The sequence below is a fragment of the Lactuca virosa genome, chromosome 6 (genome assembly GCF_052849685.1).
Source record: "Lactuca virosa cultivar CGN04683 chromosome 6, Lactuca_virosa_CGN04683_v6, whole genome shotgun sequence".
In the NCBI taxonomy this organism is placed as follows: Eukaryota; Viridiplantae; Streptophyta; class Magnoliopsida; order Asterales; family Asteraceae; genus Lactuca; species Lactuca virosa.
In genome coordinates, this window is record NC_136431.1 from 31,602,320 (window position 1) to 31,617,881 (window position 15,562).

At 35.9% G+C, this 15,562-nt stretch overlaps 3 protein-coding genes across 5 annotated transcripts; 1 reads left to right on the forward strand and 2 right to left on the reverse strand.

Moving 5' to 3' along the window:
- The first annotated feature begins 584 nt into the window (after positions 1-584).
- On the forward strand, positions 585-5,326 carry XLG3 (extra-large GTP-binding protein 3). 3 transcript variants are annotated; one of them, XM_079056514.1, is made up of 10 exons: positions 585-925; positions 1,177-1,389; positions 1,583-2,680; positions 2,763-2,900; positions 2,985-3,089; positions 3,207-3,386; positions 3,493-3,679; positions 3,765-4,003; positions 4,195-4,367; positions 4,456-5,326. In XM_079056514.1, the coding sequence occupies exons 3-10, from the start codon at positions 1,697-1,699 to the stop codon at positions 5,051-5,053; spliced, it is 2,604 nt and encodes an 867-aa protein (XP_078912640.1). In that variant the 5' UTR covers positions 585-925; positions 1,177-1,389; positions 1,583-1,696; the 3' UTR covers positions 5,054-5,326. The 3 variants fall into 3 exon arrangements, with proteins under 3 accessions (XP_078912640.1, XP_078912641.1, XP_078912639.1); XM_079056515.1 differs by having other exon boundaries at positions 1,254-1,389; XM_079056513.1 differs by having other exon boundaries at positions 585-1,389.
- A 2,884-nt stretch (positions 5,327-8,210) lies between these two features.
- On the reverse strand, positions 8,211-11,743 carry LOC145119739 (Prolyl oligopeptidase family protein). The gene is made up of 9 exons (XM_079055456.1): positions 11,378-11,743; positions 10,130-11,247; positions 9,881-10,039; positions 9,428-9,793; positions 9,257-9,322; positions 9,116-9,164; positions 8,854-8,977; positions 8,626-8,752; positions 8,211-8,507 (listed from the first exon to the last, which is right to left on the reverse strand). Exons 1-8 carry the CDS (start codon positions 11,700-11,702, stop codon positions 8,668-8,670), a joined length of 2,292 nt encoding a protein of 763 aa, XP_078911582.1. The 5' UTR covers positions 11,703-11,743; the 3' UTR covers positions 8,211-8,507; positions 8,626-8,667.
- A 784-nt stretch (positions 11,744-12,527) lies between these two features.
- Positions 12,528-14,624, reverse strand: LOC145118484 (uncharacterized). The gene is made up of 3 exons (XM_079054190.1): positions 14,370-14,624; positions 13,710-13,895; positions 12,528-12,976 (listed from the first exon to the last, which is right to left on the reverse strand). The coding sequence occupies exons 1-3, from the start codon at positions 14,433-14,435 to the stop codon at positions 12,737-12,739; spliced, it is 492 nt and encodes a 163-aa protein (XP_078910316.1). The 5' UTR covers positions 14,436-14,624; the 3' UTR covers positions 12,528-12,736.
- Between the last annotated feature and the right edge of the window lie 938 nt (positions 14,625-15,562).

The following is a 15,562-nucleotide window of genomic DNA, read 5'->3' on the forward strand; positions in this document are numbered from 1 at the left end:
CAAAAGAAAGGAGACCAATAATCACATTGCAATAAATTGCAATAATCACACAAATGCTAAGAGATATAATCTAGTTAACCCTTAAATAGATGATATATATAACCTTGCGACTTCGCTGCGATAAACATTTATGTATGCATGGTTGAAAAAAAAAAAATCTTGTTGTACATACTTAGTGATTAGTATTTGATGGTGACTTTACCTTAACATCGCGGAAAATAAAATGAACCCCCGAATGTGTAGGGATGGTTCTACGTCTAAAAATGTTACCACAAGTTCCATACATATGAGATTATGATGTTACGATCTAAATAAGTTTTAAACAAATATAGTTCAATACAAATTACATAAATATATACTTAACTCATATCTCAATCTGATATTATTCGTTTACAAAAAAATTGATAACAAATTTCTTTTTCATAGAATTTTGAGAACATTACAATGTATACTTGGTTAGAAACTACAATTATTTCAGACACCAAAAATAATGGTTATGACACATTACGCTATATAACAACGCTAGATGGTCTCCACAAACCATCAAGGCATCAACCATCACCTCCCCTCTTTCTCTTTCACACACACAACACACAACCACCCAAAAACACACAGATTTGTATGTATATGTAGATTGTAGATTGTAGCCTGTAGCCTCCAATGGAAGTGTGTCGGGGTTGTTCCCTAGAAAGCTTTTCCCTACAAGCACCAGTAGTACCCATTTGATTTCTTTTCAGTTTTCAGAGGCCCAAAAGGTTAAAAAAGTAAATAGCTTTCAGATTCATCTTCCCTTTGCTTGTCACTTTCTCGGTTAAAATATTTTTTTATCTTCCACAGTGTACCCGCACGCCCCTCATCCTTTTTCTCGCCTTTCCTTGATGCCCTTTACTCTTTTCTTTTCTAAAAGCCAGATACTTGCTCCAAAGTAAGTCTTTTTATTCTTTTTTTGCCTTCTTTGTTGCTGACAAAATCTTTATCCTGTTGATGCTCCTTCCATATAGTTGCAATTGTTTAAGAAATCTGACATCTTCAATTAGTTTAGATTTGAATCTTTCAAATCTTGTGAATTTGGATTTCAAACTTGTTAGGTTTTGACAGATTCAAAGGGGTTTCTTCATTCGGGTCGTCTGTCGTTTCGTTGATTGGTTGTTCTAATCTTTTTGTTCAAAATTGAAGGCTTTTGAAGATCGAAAAAGTTAGACTTTGACTGCGATGATGAAGACTTTGACTTTAGTTTGTGCGATGTGTTCCAGAATTTGTTGATTCCTTTTGAGGTGTGTGGTGGGGCCTTGTTTTGGATTGGTTGCAACCATTTCCCCTTTTTTGGCTGTTGAATATGAGGAGATATTGACTTCACCAAACTCATCGGGGAATTTCTCGTAAATTGAGGTATTTTTCTTCTTTAATCTGATTTGGGTACTTTAAGAGCTAGTTGAATCTATGCTTCTCTGAATTGGGTAGTCAAAATTTACTTCTGTGATGACCTAATTTGACTCAAAAATCGTTTCTTGAGATCCTTTAGTTCCGAAAAGTACATCTGGGTTGTTTTTCTTCTTTAATCTGATTTGGGTATTTTTTACAGATTAGTCGAATCTATGCTTCTCTGAACTGGATTATTGATATTTGGTGACATGAAGACCCAATTTGATTAAAAAAATCGTTTCTTGAAGATCTATTAGTTTCCAAAGAAATTGGTATGAGGGATATGGAGGAAAACGGGGCAGAAGATTGGAAGGAGCTTGTGAAGAAGATGCTACCTCCTGGAGCTGCAGTACCTGAAGAAAGTGATGAACTTGATTACTCAATTGCTATGGAATACATGGGTCCTAATGTTCCTTATCAGGTTCCAAGGGTTGAACCATTAGAAGTAAATTCCCGTTCTATCCCTACAGCATCTGTAGCCGAATCATTTTCAGATTCAAGAAGATCCATCACTCGTGAAGCCCCCCCTGTAATCGAGCCTATACCTTTGCCAGTTTCTTATATTGCACATGTGACAGATTCCCCAAATCAAAGTCCAAGATTATCAAGGAGTTCTGAATCTGTAGTTTCCGTTTTGCATAATGGTGATTCATTTTCAGCTTCCCCTTCAGGGTCTCCTAGTTCTTCTCAAAACCTACAAATTGATGCTAATGGAAACGAAGTGAGACGAGGTCGAGCTCCTGTAGTCACTTTCAACACAATCGATAGATCCGAGAGGAAAGACGTGGGGCCCGGATACCCCGAATACGTTGCAGTTTCTAAAGAAAAGAAGAAGAAAAAGACAACAAAAAGACGAGTTTGTTACCGATGTGGGAAAGGGAAGTGGGAAACGAAAGAATCTTGTTTGGTTTGTGATGCAAAATATTGTAGTAATTGTGTTCTTAGAGCAATGGGATCGATGCCCGAGGGTAGAAAGTGTGTTACTTGTATTGGTGAAGCGATTGATGAGTCAAAACGTCTTACTTTAGGGAAGAATTCGAGGTTGTTATCTCGGTTGCTTAGTCCTTTGGAAGTGAAACAGATTATGAAAGCAGAAAAAGAATGTTCTGCTAATCAGCTAAGACCCGAGCAATTAATTGTTAATGGGTATCCACTTAAACCTGAAGAAATGGCTGAACTTTTGGGATGCCCATTGCCTCCACGAAAGTTAAAACCTGGAATGTATTGGTATGACAAAGAATCCGGTCTTTGGGGAAAGGTAAGTAAAACCATGTAGTGAGTTTTCTGTATGTATATGTTTGGTTTTAAAGATTGTAATGTTTTTGTTTTTAATGTTTCAGGAGGGAGATAAACCCGATAGAGTTGTGAGTTCAAACTTGAATTTCACTGGGAAACTTAGTCCGACTGCAAGCAATGGAAACACAGAAGTTTACATGAATGGAAGAGAAATTACAAAACTTGAGCTCAAAGTGCTGAAGGTAGGTTAGATAGTATTTTTATTACAGATGTTTGGTGAGTGATATGGAAATTTATTTGACATCTGTTGTATTGATTTGTTTCAGATGGCAAGTGTGCAATGTCCTCGAGACACGCATTTCTGGGTTTATGATGATGGGCGTTATGAGGAAGAAGGTCAGAATAATATCAAGGGAAATATTTGGGAAAAGGTATGTATTGTATTATTCTCTATTATCTATTATTATTATGTAATGTATGATATTTTCATATGTTGTAAAAAAAGTATGGTGGATAAAATGGTTTTCTGTTATTTTGTTGGGAAAAAGGCTTCAACACGGTTTCTTTGTACGTTGTTCTCGTTGCCTGTGCCACAAGGTCAGCCACAAAGAGAGAGGGATGAAGCCAGCAATTACACAACGGTTCCAAATTACTTTGAGCCCAAAAAGATTCAAAAGCTTTTATTACTTGGACTCGAGGGTTCTGGAACAAGCACCATCTTTAAGCAGGTATGCCCCTGTTTCATTTCCATTTTCATTTTCATTTCAAAAAAGTTAATAAAAGAATGTATCACCTTTATAAAGATCATTTCCCTTGTGGTTACTGTGGATGCAGGCAAAATTCTTATATGGGAACAGATTTAGTGATGAAGAGCTGCAAAATATCAAGCTGATGATCCAGAGCAACATGTATAGATACCTGAGCATTCTACTTGATGGACGTGAGCGCTTTGAGGAAGAAGCAATCATGATGAAGAAAAACTCCCTCTCCATAGAATCACATGATCAGTCCACCGAAACAGGTAGTTTGACTTTTTTTTTTTTTTTTTACCTTTTGAACTCAAAAATCAACATAAACTTAAATTGAATGGTTTGATTTCAATTCAGGTAATGAGGAAGAAGCAAGCCACTGTATCTACTCTCTTAACCCAAGATTGAAACATTTTTCGGATTGGCTCCTTGACATCATTGCGACTGGAGATTTGGATGCATTTTTCCCTGCAGCAACACGCGAGTATGCCCCACTAGTCGAAGAGGTCTGGAAGGATCCAGCCATCCAGGAAACATACAAGAGGAGAAATGAACTACACTTCCTTCCTGATGTTGCAGACTACTTCTTAAGTCGGGTGGGTATTCATTCATTCATTTCATCATTTCTCAAAATAAACTTATTAAGGGGATTTTTGATAGTTGTTGATTAAGTTAGATCTCTGACTGAGTTAGACACAACCCTGAATGAAACAGTCTGGATCTGACCGAGTCACAACCAGTAATGATAATAATAATAATAATAATAATAATTTTGAGTGGGTTTCAGGCGGTTGAGGTATCTAGCAACGAATATGAACCTTCAGAGCATGACATACTGTATGCTGAAGGTGTGACTCAAGGAAATGGCTTGGCTTTTATAGAATTCTCCCTTGATGATCGTAGCCCCATGTCGGAGACATATACCGATAATCTTGATGCCCAATCCCAACCTCTTACCAGGTAATTTTATATATTTTGTATATCAGCATTTTTTCAAAGTGATTAATGCGAGTGATTAATCTTTTATATATGTGTTGTTACTTGTTAGATATCAACTGATCAGAGTAAATGCTAAGGGAATGAACGAAGGGTGTCGATGGGTGGAAATGTTTGAGGATGTGCGTGTAGTCGTGTTTTGTGTTGCCCTAAGCGACTATGATCAAATGTGGCTGTCACCCGACAACACAGGAAGCGGGTCCCTACTTCAAAACAAAATGGTTCAAAGCAAGGAACTTTTTGAGGCGATGGTGAAACACCCTTGTTTTAAAGACACTCCTTTTGTCTTGATTCTAAATAAATACGATCTTTTTGAGGAGAAGCTTAAGCATACCCCGTTAAGTGCGTGTGAGTGGTTCACTGATTTCAGCCCGGTTCGACCCTACACCAACAATCAAAACCTGGCCCATCAAGCTTACTATTATGTGGCGATGAGATTTAAGGATTTGTATGCATCTTTGACTACAAGAAAGCTGTTTGTTTGGCAAGCGCGGGCCCGAGACAGGGTGACGGTTGATGAGGCGTTTAAGTACATACGGGAGATTGTGAAATGGGATGATGAGAAGGAAGAGACGTATTATGGTGGGGCCGAGGACTCGTTTTATAGTACTACTGATGTCAGCTCACCACCTTTTGTCAGGCAAGAGTAGAAAGAAGAGTGGAAATTGAAGTATGTTTTGTTTTTAATTTATATGTTTGTTGTTTGTTGTTTGTAGATAAGAATATGGTTGGTGAATAATAAGAAGTTGTTTTATTTGGATTTTTACAAGTTAGCAGTTGGGAGGGACTTAAGTAAGTTATATGGTTGGGAAACCACCCCGTCCTGTCATGTTTTGTTTTTGTCCTGTAAGTTGATATGCGAAGGGTTGTTAAGATCCGATTTTCAAATGTAAACCAAGTCCATAAGTATTTTATTTTTTTCATGTTTCTTAGTTCTTAATGCTGTTTTATATATCATGTTTGGCAAGAAAAGAAGGCACCATAGGAGAGGTGGATTTGGAGTGTCAAAATGGATCTAGAGTAGAGGTGCACAAATACCGGTTTTCCATAAACCAGTTTTGGCAATAATTGGTCCTTTTGTTGTTGTTTTTTTAAGTGAAATTGCGTTAAAATTCGGGTTTGCGGTTGGCTTTATAAGAAAACTGGCTTCAGTTTTTTATAAAAACTTTTTCCTAACCGGTGATTCTGTTTTAAATTAACCTGTTCTCAAAAAGCCAACTTTTTTTTTTTTATGGTTTAAAAAACACAACTCTTGATGTGCACCTCTAGTGTAAATTAGAGGTGAACATTGATTGGGGTAGGCGAATGGTAAAAGATGAGTCTGAAGTAAACCCATGTTTGTTGTCTCCTCCTCTAGTCCCACTAAATCATTACCTCCTGAACTACATATGCTTGTCTTTAGTTTTCAAGGTTGGGTGGCTTGGCTTGGTCAAATAAAGGACTCGGGTTCAAGTCAGCAGTGCGCACGTGGGACTGGATTTCGGTTATAATTGGTTTGTTTTTTCGGTTATTTGAAAGTGAAATTAAGTTAAAAACCAGTTTTTTCCAATTAAAAACTGGTTCGGTTCAGCTTTTTAGAAAAAATCAGTGAAAACCGATTTCAGCTTTTTATAAAAACTTATATCAAACCAGCAGTTCAGTTTTAGTTGAACCGGTTATATGGGTTATTAGGTTGGTTAAGAAAAAACAATTTTACTTTGTGCACATCTAGGCCCTTAAGGCTTGGGGTGTTGGTTGCTAATAATATTCAACATTTGGGGCTTGGCTTGGGGCATCATCAAATAAATATGTGGAGTGGACTATTAGGCCTATTAGGCCATTCACAGTACATACTACTAACTATTAACGTGTTGAGTGTCACCTCATCACCACAGACAACCACTAAAGGTTGGTATACCCATCACTATATCTCTCTTATTTTTAGTTATATATATATATATATATATATATATATATATATATATATATATATATATATATATATTACTTAAAATGGAGAGAGAGAAAAAGAAAGAAAATAATTGGTTGAGGTGGTTCCTGCTTCCCACCACAAATGACCACGAAAACTTCAAAAGTTCAACCACTAGCCACCATTAAACACTAGGGGTGGTGCTCACGTGGGCAGCTAGACCACGAGCATCTTCGTTGCATGTATTCTGGTAGGTCTTAGAGAACTTGTGGATCCGGTTTGGTCCCCTTCTTTTTATATACATATACAATTATTAATATATTTAAGGCTTGACTTGATAAAAGATAAAAAGAAAATGAGAAAAAACGGCACAACAATAAAACATAAAAGTAATAATAATCTATCGGGCCCTTGACCAGTCAGATCCAAACAAAATAGTCTAGGCAGTAGGTGTCTTTTCCCAAAACTTATTATTATTAGGGAAAATGACTTATTAAGATAACTAATTATTTCAGTTGTCCATGTATAGGTAATGTTCTTTTTTTTGTACACATTAAGGTAACTAACTTGTTTTATTTGTTCACATTTAGGTAATATGACCGGATATCACCTGTTTTTGCTTATGTGGCATCCACCTAGCATATGACTTGAATACGTTGCACCTACGTGACATGGTGCATATATGGGAAAATGACTTATTAAGGTAACTAACTATTTCTGTTGTCCATATATAGGTAATGTTCTTTTTTTTGTACACATTAAGGTAACTAACTTGTTTTGTTTGTTCACATTTAGGTAATATGACCGGCTATCACCTGTTTTTGCTTATGTGGCATCCACCTGGCATATGACTTGAATACGTTGCACCTACATGGCATCCACCTGGCATATGACTTGTTTTGTTTCTTCTTCCTCATCTTATTCTTCAAAACGACAAGATGAATTTCAAGCTGATCATCCATGTGATTGCGGCTTACCATCTCGTGTGAAGATTTCAAGAACTCCTGACAACCCTGGAAGAAAATTTAGAGTTTGTCAAAACTCGATGGTAAATCAATATTGTTGAATATGTTGCAGGAGTTCTTGAAATCTTCACACGAGATGGTAAACCGCAATCACATGGATGATCAGCTTGAAATTCATCTTGTCGTTTTGAAGAATAAGATGAGGAAAAAGAAGCCATCGTCGATCGATCTAGGGTTTAGAATTAGGGGTGGAATCGTATGACACAGTTATAGTGTAATCAATGAAGACAATATATGCATCATGCCACGTAGGTGCAACGTATTCAAGTCATATGTCAGGTGGATGCCACATAAGCAAAAACAGGTGATAACCGGTCATATTACCTAAATGTGAACAAACAAAACAAGTTAGTTACCTTAATGTGTAAAAAAAAAAAACATTACCTATATATGGACAACTGAAATAGTTAGTTACCTTAATAAGTCATTTTCCCTTATTATTATGGTGCTATTAATAAACTACATATCAAACCCAACACTGCACTTTTTATGCAAATTACAAATGAAACACAACACATACTTTTAACCAACTTTTATTTTATATTATAAATTTATAATCTCAAAAAATAATCGGGTTATCAAATAAGATACCCAAGATTACGTCATAAGAATCTATTTGGATCCTTGATGAGTTCAAATTCAAGCGTCACGATTGTTGAAGGATATTTGTTGGTTTACTCATTAATATTCACCATTCACATGAGAAGAATCATATTGTACAACTAGAAATCTCTAAATATTGTATGTTCACCGTAGACAATGATCATTCACATAAGAATTAAATATGATCATCGTTAATATTCATCATTCATATAAAAATGGTCATAGTTATAATGATAAATTATTTGATATTGCAAGTTTAGAGTAGATGGATGGATCAAATAAATGGATCGATTGGATAGATTGAATAGATTCACCATTCAATAGGGTTGTTATGTATAATTTGGTAAACTGAATTCAAAGAAAAACCGTTACAGATGTGCAAAGACATTTCTCTCATCATCATATAAATCAACTAAAGAATATCTTTAGACATCACTAATCTCTAAAAAACATTCAACTCAAGGTAACACAAAGTCTTATGTTATCACATATAGATGATGGAATGCTCCTTTAACTAACTCAAGAAGCCAAGGACCTTCAGAGTTCACCCTTTTAACATCACGGGTTCTGTGGATCAAAATACAATACAACAAAAATAAGCAATAGTAATAGTAGCATGAGAGGATAGAAGGTGAAATCTATATATAACAATCAGCTAAAAACGTCTAAACAGAATTTGGAGGACCTTAAAGAAGCTTCCAATTGTAATCCAAGCCGTTTTTCCCAATTATACAACCACCTTGATAGGGACCATGTTCAGAATCTTCAAAATGAAAGTGTATGTAAATGCATCCTCTTGGAGTTTCTCAAACCTAAATTAAACACAAACAGGAAGCAGATGGTTAAGATTTGAACCAAAAATATGTTTTTGGTACATTTTTAACAAAAGGAAAGAATATTAAATCATTATTACCTTCCTGACTTGGAGAAGTGTCCTGCTCCCATCTCACATTTAAACAACAAAACATTCTCATCTGTTTTCATCTCTCTCAACTTGGCAACAAACTTAGCAGGTTCTGAATAAAGTACACGTGGATCTGCCAAAACATGTCATACATACATACCTCCAGTTAAACAATAGATATTGGCACAAATTACCAAATAATAATAAAAAATAAAAAAAAGTAAACACTACAATATGTCACTGTTGTCATCTTCTTGAAAAGACAGCCTACCATTTAATCCAGCAGTAACAAGTATGGCTGGATAATTCTGAGCTTTTACCTGTTCAAAATAGAGACCCATCAGTAATTAACTTCAACATTTCATAATCTGTCAGATGGATTTAAACTGAAACAAGACACATTGACACTCACATTGTCAACTGGCGAATATGATTTCATGTAAAAGTAGAACTCTTCTTTCCGAGGATCACCCCATTCCTGCAATAAAACAAGTCATTCACATTTTGAAAGAAACATATTAATATTATCATAGCATCCTACTTTGAGTTTCCAAAGAAAAAAAAAAGATTATATATAAATCACCTCCCATTCTGCAGTTGTAAGAGGAATAGTTGGATCAAGCATTGTAGTCACAACATCTACAAATGGTACTCCAGCTACAGCAGCCTTAAATAAATCAGGCCTCATGTTTACAACAGCACCAATAAGCAACCCCCCTGCACTTCTTCCATTAATGCACAGTTTTTCTTTCGTACAATATTTCTTTTGTATCAGATACTCTGCACAATCGATAAAATCTGTGAATGTATTCTTCTTATGAAGATATTTCCCATTTTCATACCACTTCCTCCCCATTTCTCCACCCCCACGAATGTGAGCAATTGCATATATAAAACCACGATCCAATAAAGACAATCTTGATGCTTTGAAACTAGGATCCACACATATCTGCATAACAAGACAAATGGAAATTGCATCAGTGACAATGTAGTAATGTACAAGTTTCAATTTATTTCTTGCACACAAATCTATTACCTCATAGGATCCATATCCATACAGCAACATTGGATCCGACCCATCAAGCTTCACCAGATCCTTTCGGTAGACGATTGATATAGGAACATGAGTGCCATCTTGAGCAACTGCCCACTCCCTTTTGGTTACATAGTTTGAGATATCAAAACCACCCAATACCTGATTCCACCAAAAAAGAAACTCATTAGACCTAACGAGTAGATTTTTTTTTTTTTTTGACTAAAATCAATCATCATGTATGTAACTTACTGTTTCAATTTTCTTCAGAACTGAAACTCCTGTATTCATGTCATAATCATATGTAGAAGGGGGTGTTCTGAGAGAGCTATAATCAAATCTCAATATACTTGAAGAAAATTGTGACTCTGCTGGTTCCACTGAATAAACAGGGTCAATAAATTCAACAGATTGGCCACCTTGGAGACTTTGAAGTGGTTCACCAATAGGTGGAAGAGGGTAAAAAGTTACCCGAGGTAAACCCTTTTCACGCTCATAAACAACAAGGTGGTCACTAAAAGTTCTTACATCCTGTATTTTTACAGTTTCCCTATGAGGAAGAAGAATGGTAGTTGCATTTACATTGTCCAATGGACATGCTAGTAGTTCTGAATTGAAAGCCTCATCACTCCTCCTTTTGATGAAAAAATGATTGCCACGATGGCTGACTGATGTATCAATGCCCTCTGTGCGAGGTGTCAAAACTGTAAGATTGTTCTCAGGCTTTGAGATATCAAAATAGAAGATAGACCTTGTAGTTTTACTCTCTGATCCAACAAATAGGTACTTTTTGCTCTCGGAAGCTTCAAGATCTAGAGAAAACATATCATCTTTTTCATCATAAAGACATGAATCTGTTGATTGATTTGTACCCAACTTATGAAACCACACCTTGTCTGGCCTGAGAATCGCATCCATGGTGATGTATAACAAAGCCTCATCACCTGCCCATTCAAGATAACTTGTTACACCAACCAAGGGGTCACCAACAAGTGTGCAAGTCTCAGCATCCATGACATAAATGGTATAGATCTCATCTCCTTTAGTGTCTTCTGCGTATGCTACCAATTTGTGATTTGGACTGACTTTAAAAGCACCAATGCTGTAATATGCATGCTCTTTAGCCTTAACATTTTCATCCAAAATCACATGCTCAGGAGGAGCTTCTGGTCCTGTTGCCATGCAATCATGAACAGATGGTACATCCCCATTGTTTTCTACAAGGCGCCGACAATGCTGTACGTACTCCTTGCCCTCCAAAGTCCGCTCGTAATAGTAGTAAGGGCCTTTTCGAACAGGTGCAGATATATCATCTTCTTTAATCCGGCTTCTTAACTCAGCATAAATCCGATCTTCCAAATGTTTGGTTCCTGATATTTAAAATACAAGAACTCTTTCAATTACTAAGAAAAAAGTTCCATATCAGAGAGTACAAGTAGCAAAAAACCAATCTACATCAACTTCAGATTGAGAGAGTACAAGTAGAAGGGAGTTGGTTACCTGACATGATGAAATCAGTATAAGCATTTTCTTGTTGAAGGTGGGAAAGGATTTCAGGATTGGAACGAGAATCGTCACGGAGCCAGTAGTAATTATCAACCCTAACGTCTCCAAACATTTCCATTTCGTGCTTCACCTTCTTAGCTACAGGAGGCTGCAGATTTTTCGTATCGGTAGTAGCCATGGCTGATGTTTGGGAGGAACAGGTGGTGCTTCTTGTTGTTGTGTAGAATCGTCGAGACAGTCGAGGGAAACCGGAAGCAGAAGCAGAAGAGATCGGCCGTAATCCGAGTTTAATTTGGGCCAACGGGAATAACGAGACCATTTTTCGGCCTTTCCAGCCTTTTTATCTTCACAGGCACGCAAATGTACAACTCTCTATTTGTACCCTTTTTTTTTATCATAGTAGAATGCATTTATATTTAAAATTCATACAATAATTTTGTTTTAAATAATAAATAATAATATATGTCCATCTATATCTTTTATAAATCTACCCTTACTAATAAAACAATAGCTCCAATATGACAAATGTCATTTCCATAGCCTGACAACTCATCAAATGCTACATGTCATCTCTTCAATCCCTCTAAATTTACAAAGTTTTGCCCTTAAACTTTTCTAACATGTATGTGAATTATCGGTTTTCCTTCAATCCCATCTATCTTGCACCCTAAACCTTGTTAATTAGCAAGAATTCAGGAATTCCTTAATTGTCGATTGTAGAAATTCCAAAAAATCAGCAAAATAGTTTGAATTCGATTCCATTAGCAAGAAATCAAGAATTCGTGATCAAATTCAAATTTAAATTTCGATGGTTCATATATACCACCATCGTTCTCGATTTTATTCTGTTCTCATAACAAAGATTGATAAAGAGGCTCGAAGAAGTACACAATGTTAGTAATTAACACTCAATCTAGTCATTTTATAAAAAGAATCTTTCAAAGAGCAATTTCATAAACAAATGCATTTAGTCATTTTAGTGATGAACCCATAATTCTTATATAAACTAAACAAATTTAAGCTCCAAACCCCTTCCATGGCCCATGGCATTACAAACCGGCTACAATTTATCTGTATTTGTTATATATAAATAAAGTTTTTAATTGTAGCACACACAACTCATACTATTTTAATGAAATACTAATTGTATACAGTATTAATTTGGAACTTCAATATAACATGGGAAATATACATACAAAAATGGTCTTTGTGTGCTTGTGTATGTTCAAAACGATACAAAATGAAGTAAATGACCAAAATGCCCCTGATAACTGATACTAATAACACCAGGGAAAATAAATAGCAGGTCTTCCAACCTATACGTGTGTTGAACAACTGAAAGAAATTGCAAAATTACATCCCAGATTCTTCTAGCAGCTTAAGAATGTTATGTTCAGGTGCACTGATCGATGGCAATATCACACGGTTGGTTCTTCTTTGAGATTTTGCTGCAGGTGGCTGCGGTTCTGGTGGTGGTATGAGTACGGTTGGGGGTGGGGGTGGGAGTGTGGGCCCCACTCCTTCCTGCGCTATGGACAAGTCTGTCCTCCTCTGCACCCCTGCACTTACACGCTCTTTCCATATTCTTCCGTCCTTTTTTGTCAAAACCCAAAAACAAAACAACTCATGAATAATCATTGTAGTCGCATGAACACCATAAATGCGTACTTATCAACCAAATGCCTCCATATAGCTAAAATAAGGTTTCTATTACACCATTGTATTTTCATTTTTTTTTCTTATTAGGACACTGTAATTTGAAAATGTACCCAATTATAGCAATGAGAATTGCTTTGTATTTAGATGATATTGCTATAATTGGGTAAAGTTTCCAATGTATAATACTGTGATAGGAAGAAATTAAAGTAGGATGCCATAATAAACAAATAAAAAAAGTTTGTTGCTGCTTTCTTGCATTTAACCCTATTATGTAACATGAAAGCCCAATCTACAATATAACTCCCCGTTATTCCCATTATTGCTGCATGTTCAAAACACAAAGCCTAGAGGTTTATGATGTGGAAGAAAGATACACCAAAACTACTAAATGCAAAAATTGATTATTTAGTGAAATTACAAAAACCAAAGTTACATATTTACCCATTATTAATCACTATAAAATACTAATAGCACAAATTTTGGTCAAAAGAGTTTTTGTACTCTTTTAATATTTGAGGCCTAGTCCACAAATCTAATTAACAACCAAACAGTTTCCTTAACTATGTGCATGATACAATGTAACAAATGGAGAATATTTGATGTTGACACTATCCATGAAATTTTAGAGCTTAATAACATGACAAAGTAACCTGATTTTAACACTTACATTGAGAATTGAAGGTTCGGGTAATGGGCAGTGAACAGGTTGATCATGGTCAAGAGGCTCGGTGGGGTGGTCAACGGGCTTAAACTCAATGACAACCTCGATACCATGATTAGTTGTAGCCGTCGCTCCAACAACTGTGGAGGATTCTGCTACTTCCGTGTCTGGGGGTAACACTTCCCTCTCATCCTGAAAAGAAATTAAGCAGCCCAAGAAATAAAAATAGTTTACGTCGACATAATTTATCAAGAAAGGAGCATAATCACAATCACTTTGCAATGAAATCAAGAAGCACCATGAAAAAACATCAACGCAAATCACTCGAAATGTATACTTAGTTATAACAAATTCGCAAGCATTTACACTTTAGGATTCAGCCAAAATCACAATAAGTCATTGTTCTAGGAAATCATACTGTTTCACAACCTAATTACAGAAATCCTATCTTATCAAAATGAAAGCCAACAGATCTGGCAATAACAAGAAGCCATGATCGATTACTTAAGAAGCACCAATACGACAGTCTGAAATTAAAAGCACCAAAAACTCCCATTAATGAAAATCCAAGAATCACAGACCAGGGAACAAGCAAGGGAAACAATCAATCGATTAAAAACCAAAAGAGGTGAAGGAATCAAACAGTGATGGATGTCATTTGCTTACAAGTGTAGTCTGGGAACGACGATGACCGTTTCTGCTTACAGAAAACCTCGAAAAAAGGCTCACCATGTTGCTTAGCTTCTTTTGGTTTAAATTACAAACAAAGAGCTCCAAATCTGATCTGGGATTTTGTCAAGTGTCTCTCAGGGCCAAAGATTATAAAAGTCATAAAGGGTTATGGGTGGATAGATGGATAGTGACCGAAATGGTAGCTTAGCTTTGGATTCTGTTCTCCGATCACAGAAAAATAACGCAATCTATGACCAACATCATCCACATCATCTGAGTGTTTATTTTAACTTTTAAAATTACTTTTACTTGTATCGAAAAAATCAAAAACATGTTTGTTTAAGTGAAAAGGACTTTTAGAAATGACTTTTCCAATAGAGTAAATTGAGTCTTTTTGAAAAGTCACGATTATGTGATTTTTCCCAACTTTTCAACGGTAAAAATATTAAATTACCAATATACCCCTATCTATCTTAATTAATTCTTCATTCACAGCATATGATTCCCTACTCTCTCCTAAAAGTTAACCCAAACACTTTAACTTTTAACTTTTTCCCTTCAAAAGTTAATCCAAACACATTTTAAAAAACAACTTTTATAAAAAGTTCTTTTACAAAAAGTCATTTTACAAAAAGGATTTTTGCCCCACAAAAGCTAAGCCAAACACCCTCTTAAACAAATGATTTTTTTAGTAAATTAGATGTCTGGTCCTAATGTTTATGTTTCATTGCATCTTTCATCCAATTATGAAAAACATTGCAAGCTTAGTCCTTGACACTTGACACGGGTCTCCTTCTTCCCCTCACCTCCCTCACATGCAAGGCACATGAGGGCCTTTTTGTAACACCATGTTCGGGATTATTATGTGATTCAGGGCCGGAAGTCGACTGTGTAAAGGTTTTGGGCTTTAAGTAGGCGATGTTTAAACCTTTTGGAAGGAACTAATGGTGGTTATGAGATCTTTTTTTTTTCTAGCTAATATAAAGGGTTTCCATAAAATTTTAATTGTCATCGTACAATGAGTGAGATGGCAAACGGGCAACAAGTTGTGCCGTTAAGCCTTTTTGAATGGTAAAGCTAATTCTTTTAAAGACTACATCCGAATATCTAGGGGATATAACATTATTATGCATGATTCGTTGTACTCTTTGAAGAAGCTCTACCGCATCCGGTGCGAGGAAACCAAA

Coding starts and splice junctions, on each gene's coding strand:
- XLG3 (XM_079056513.1), top strand. CDS start 1,697: ATGAGGGATATGGAGGAAAACGGGGCAGAAGATTGGAAGGAGCTTGTG. Junction 2,901..2,984: donor TTGAGCTCAAAGTGCTGAAG/GTAGGTTAGATA, acceptor GATTTGTTTCAG/ATGGCAAGTGTGCAATGTCC. Junction 3,680..3,764: donor TGATCAGTCCACCGAAACAG/GTAGTTTGACTT, acceptor ATTTCAATTCAG/GTAATGAGGAAGAAGCAAGC.
- LOC145119739 (XM_079055456.1), bottom strand. CDS start 11,702: ATGGTCTCGTTATTCCCGTTGGCCCAAATTAAACTCGGATTACGGCCG. Junction 11,248..11,377: donor TACTGATTTCATCATGTCAG/GTAACCAACTCC, acceptor TTTAAATATCAG/GAACCAAACATTTGGAAGAT. Junction 9,794..9,880: donor ATGGATATGGATCCTATGAG/GTAATAGATTTG, acceptor CTTGTTATGCAG/ATATGTGTGGATCCTAGTTT.
- LOC145118484 (XM_079054190.1), bottom strand. CDS start 14,435: ATGGTGAGCCTTTTTTCGAGGTTTTCTGTAAGCAGAAACGGTCATCGT. Junction 13,896..14,369: donor GTCGTTCCCAGACTACACTT/GTAAGCAAATGA, acceptor ATTTCTTTTCAG/GATGAGAGGGAAGTGTTACC. Junction 12,977..13,709: donor CCGAACCTTCAATTCTCAAT/GTAAGTGTTAAA, acceptor TTGACAAAAAAG/GACGGAAGAATATGGAAAGA.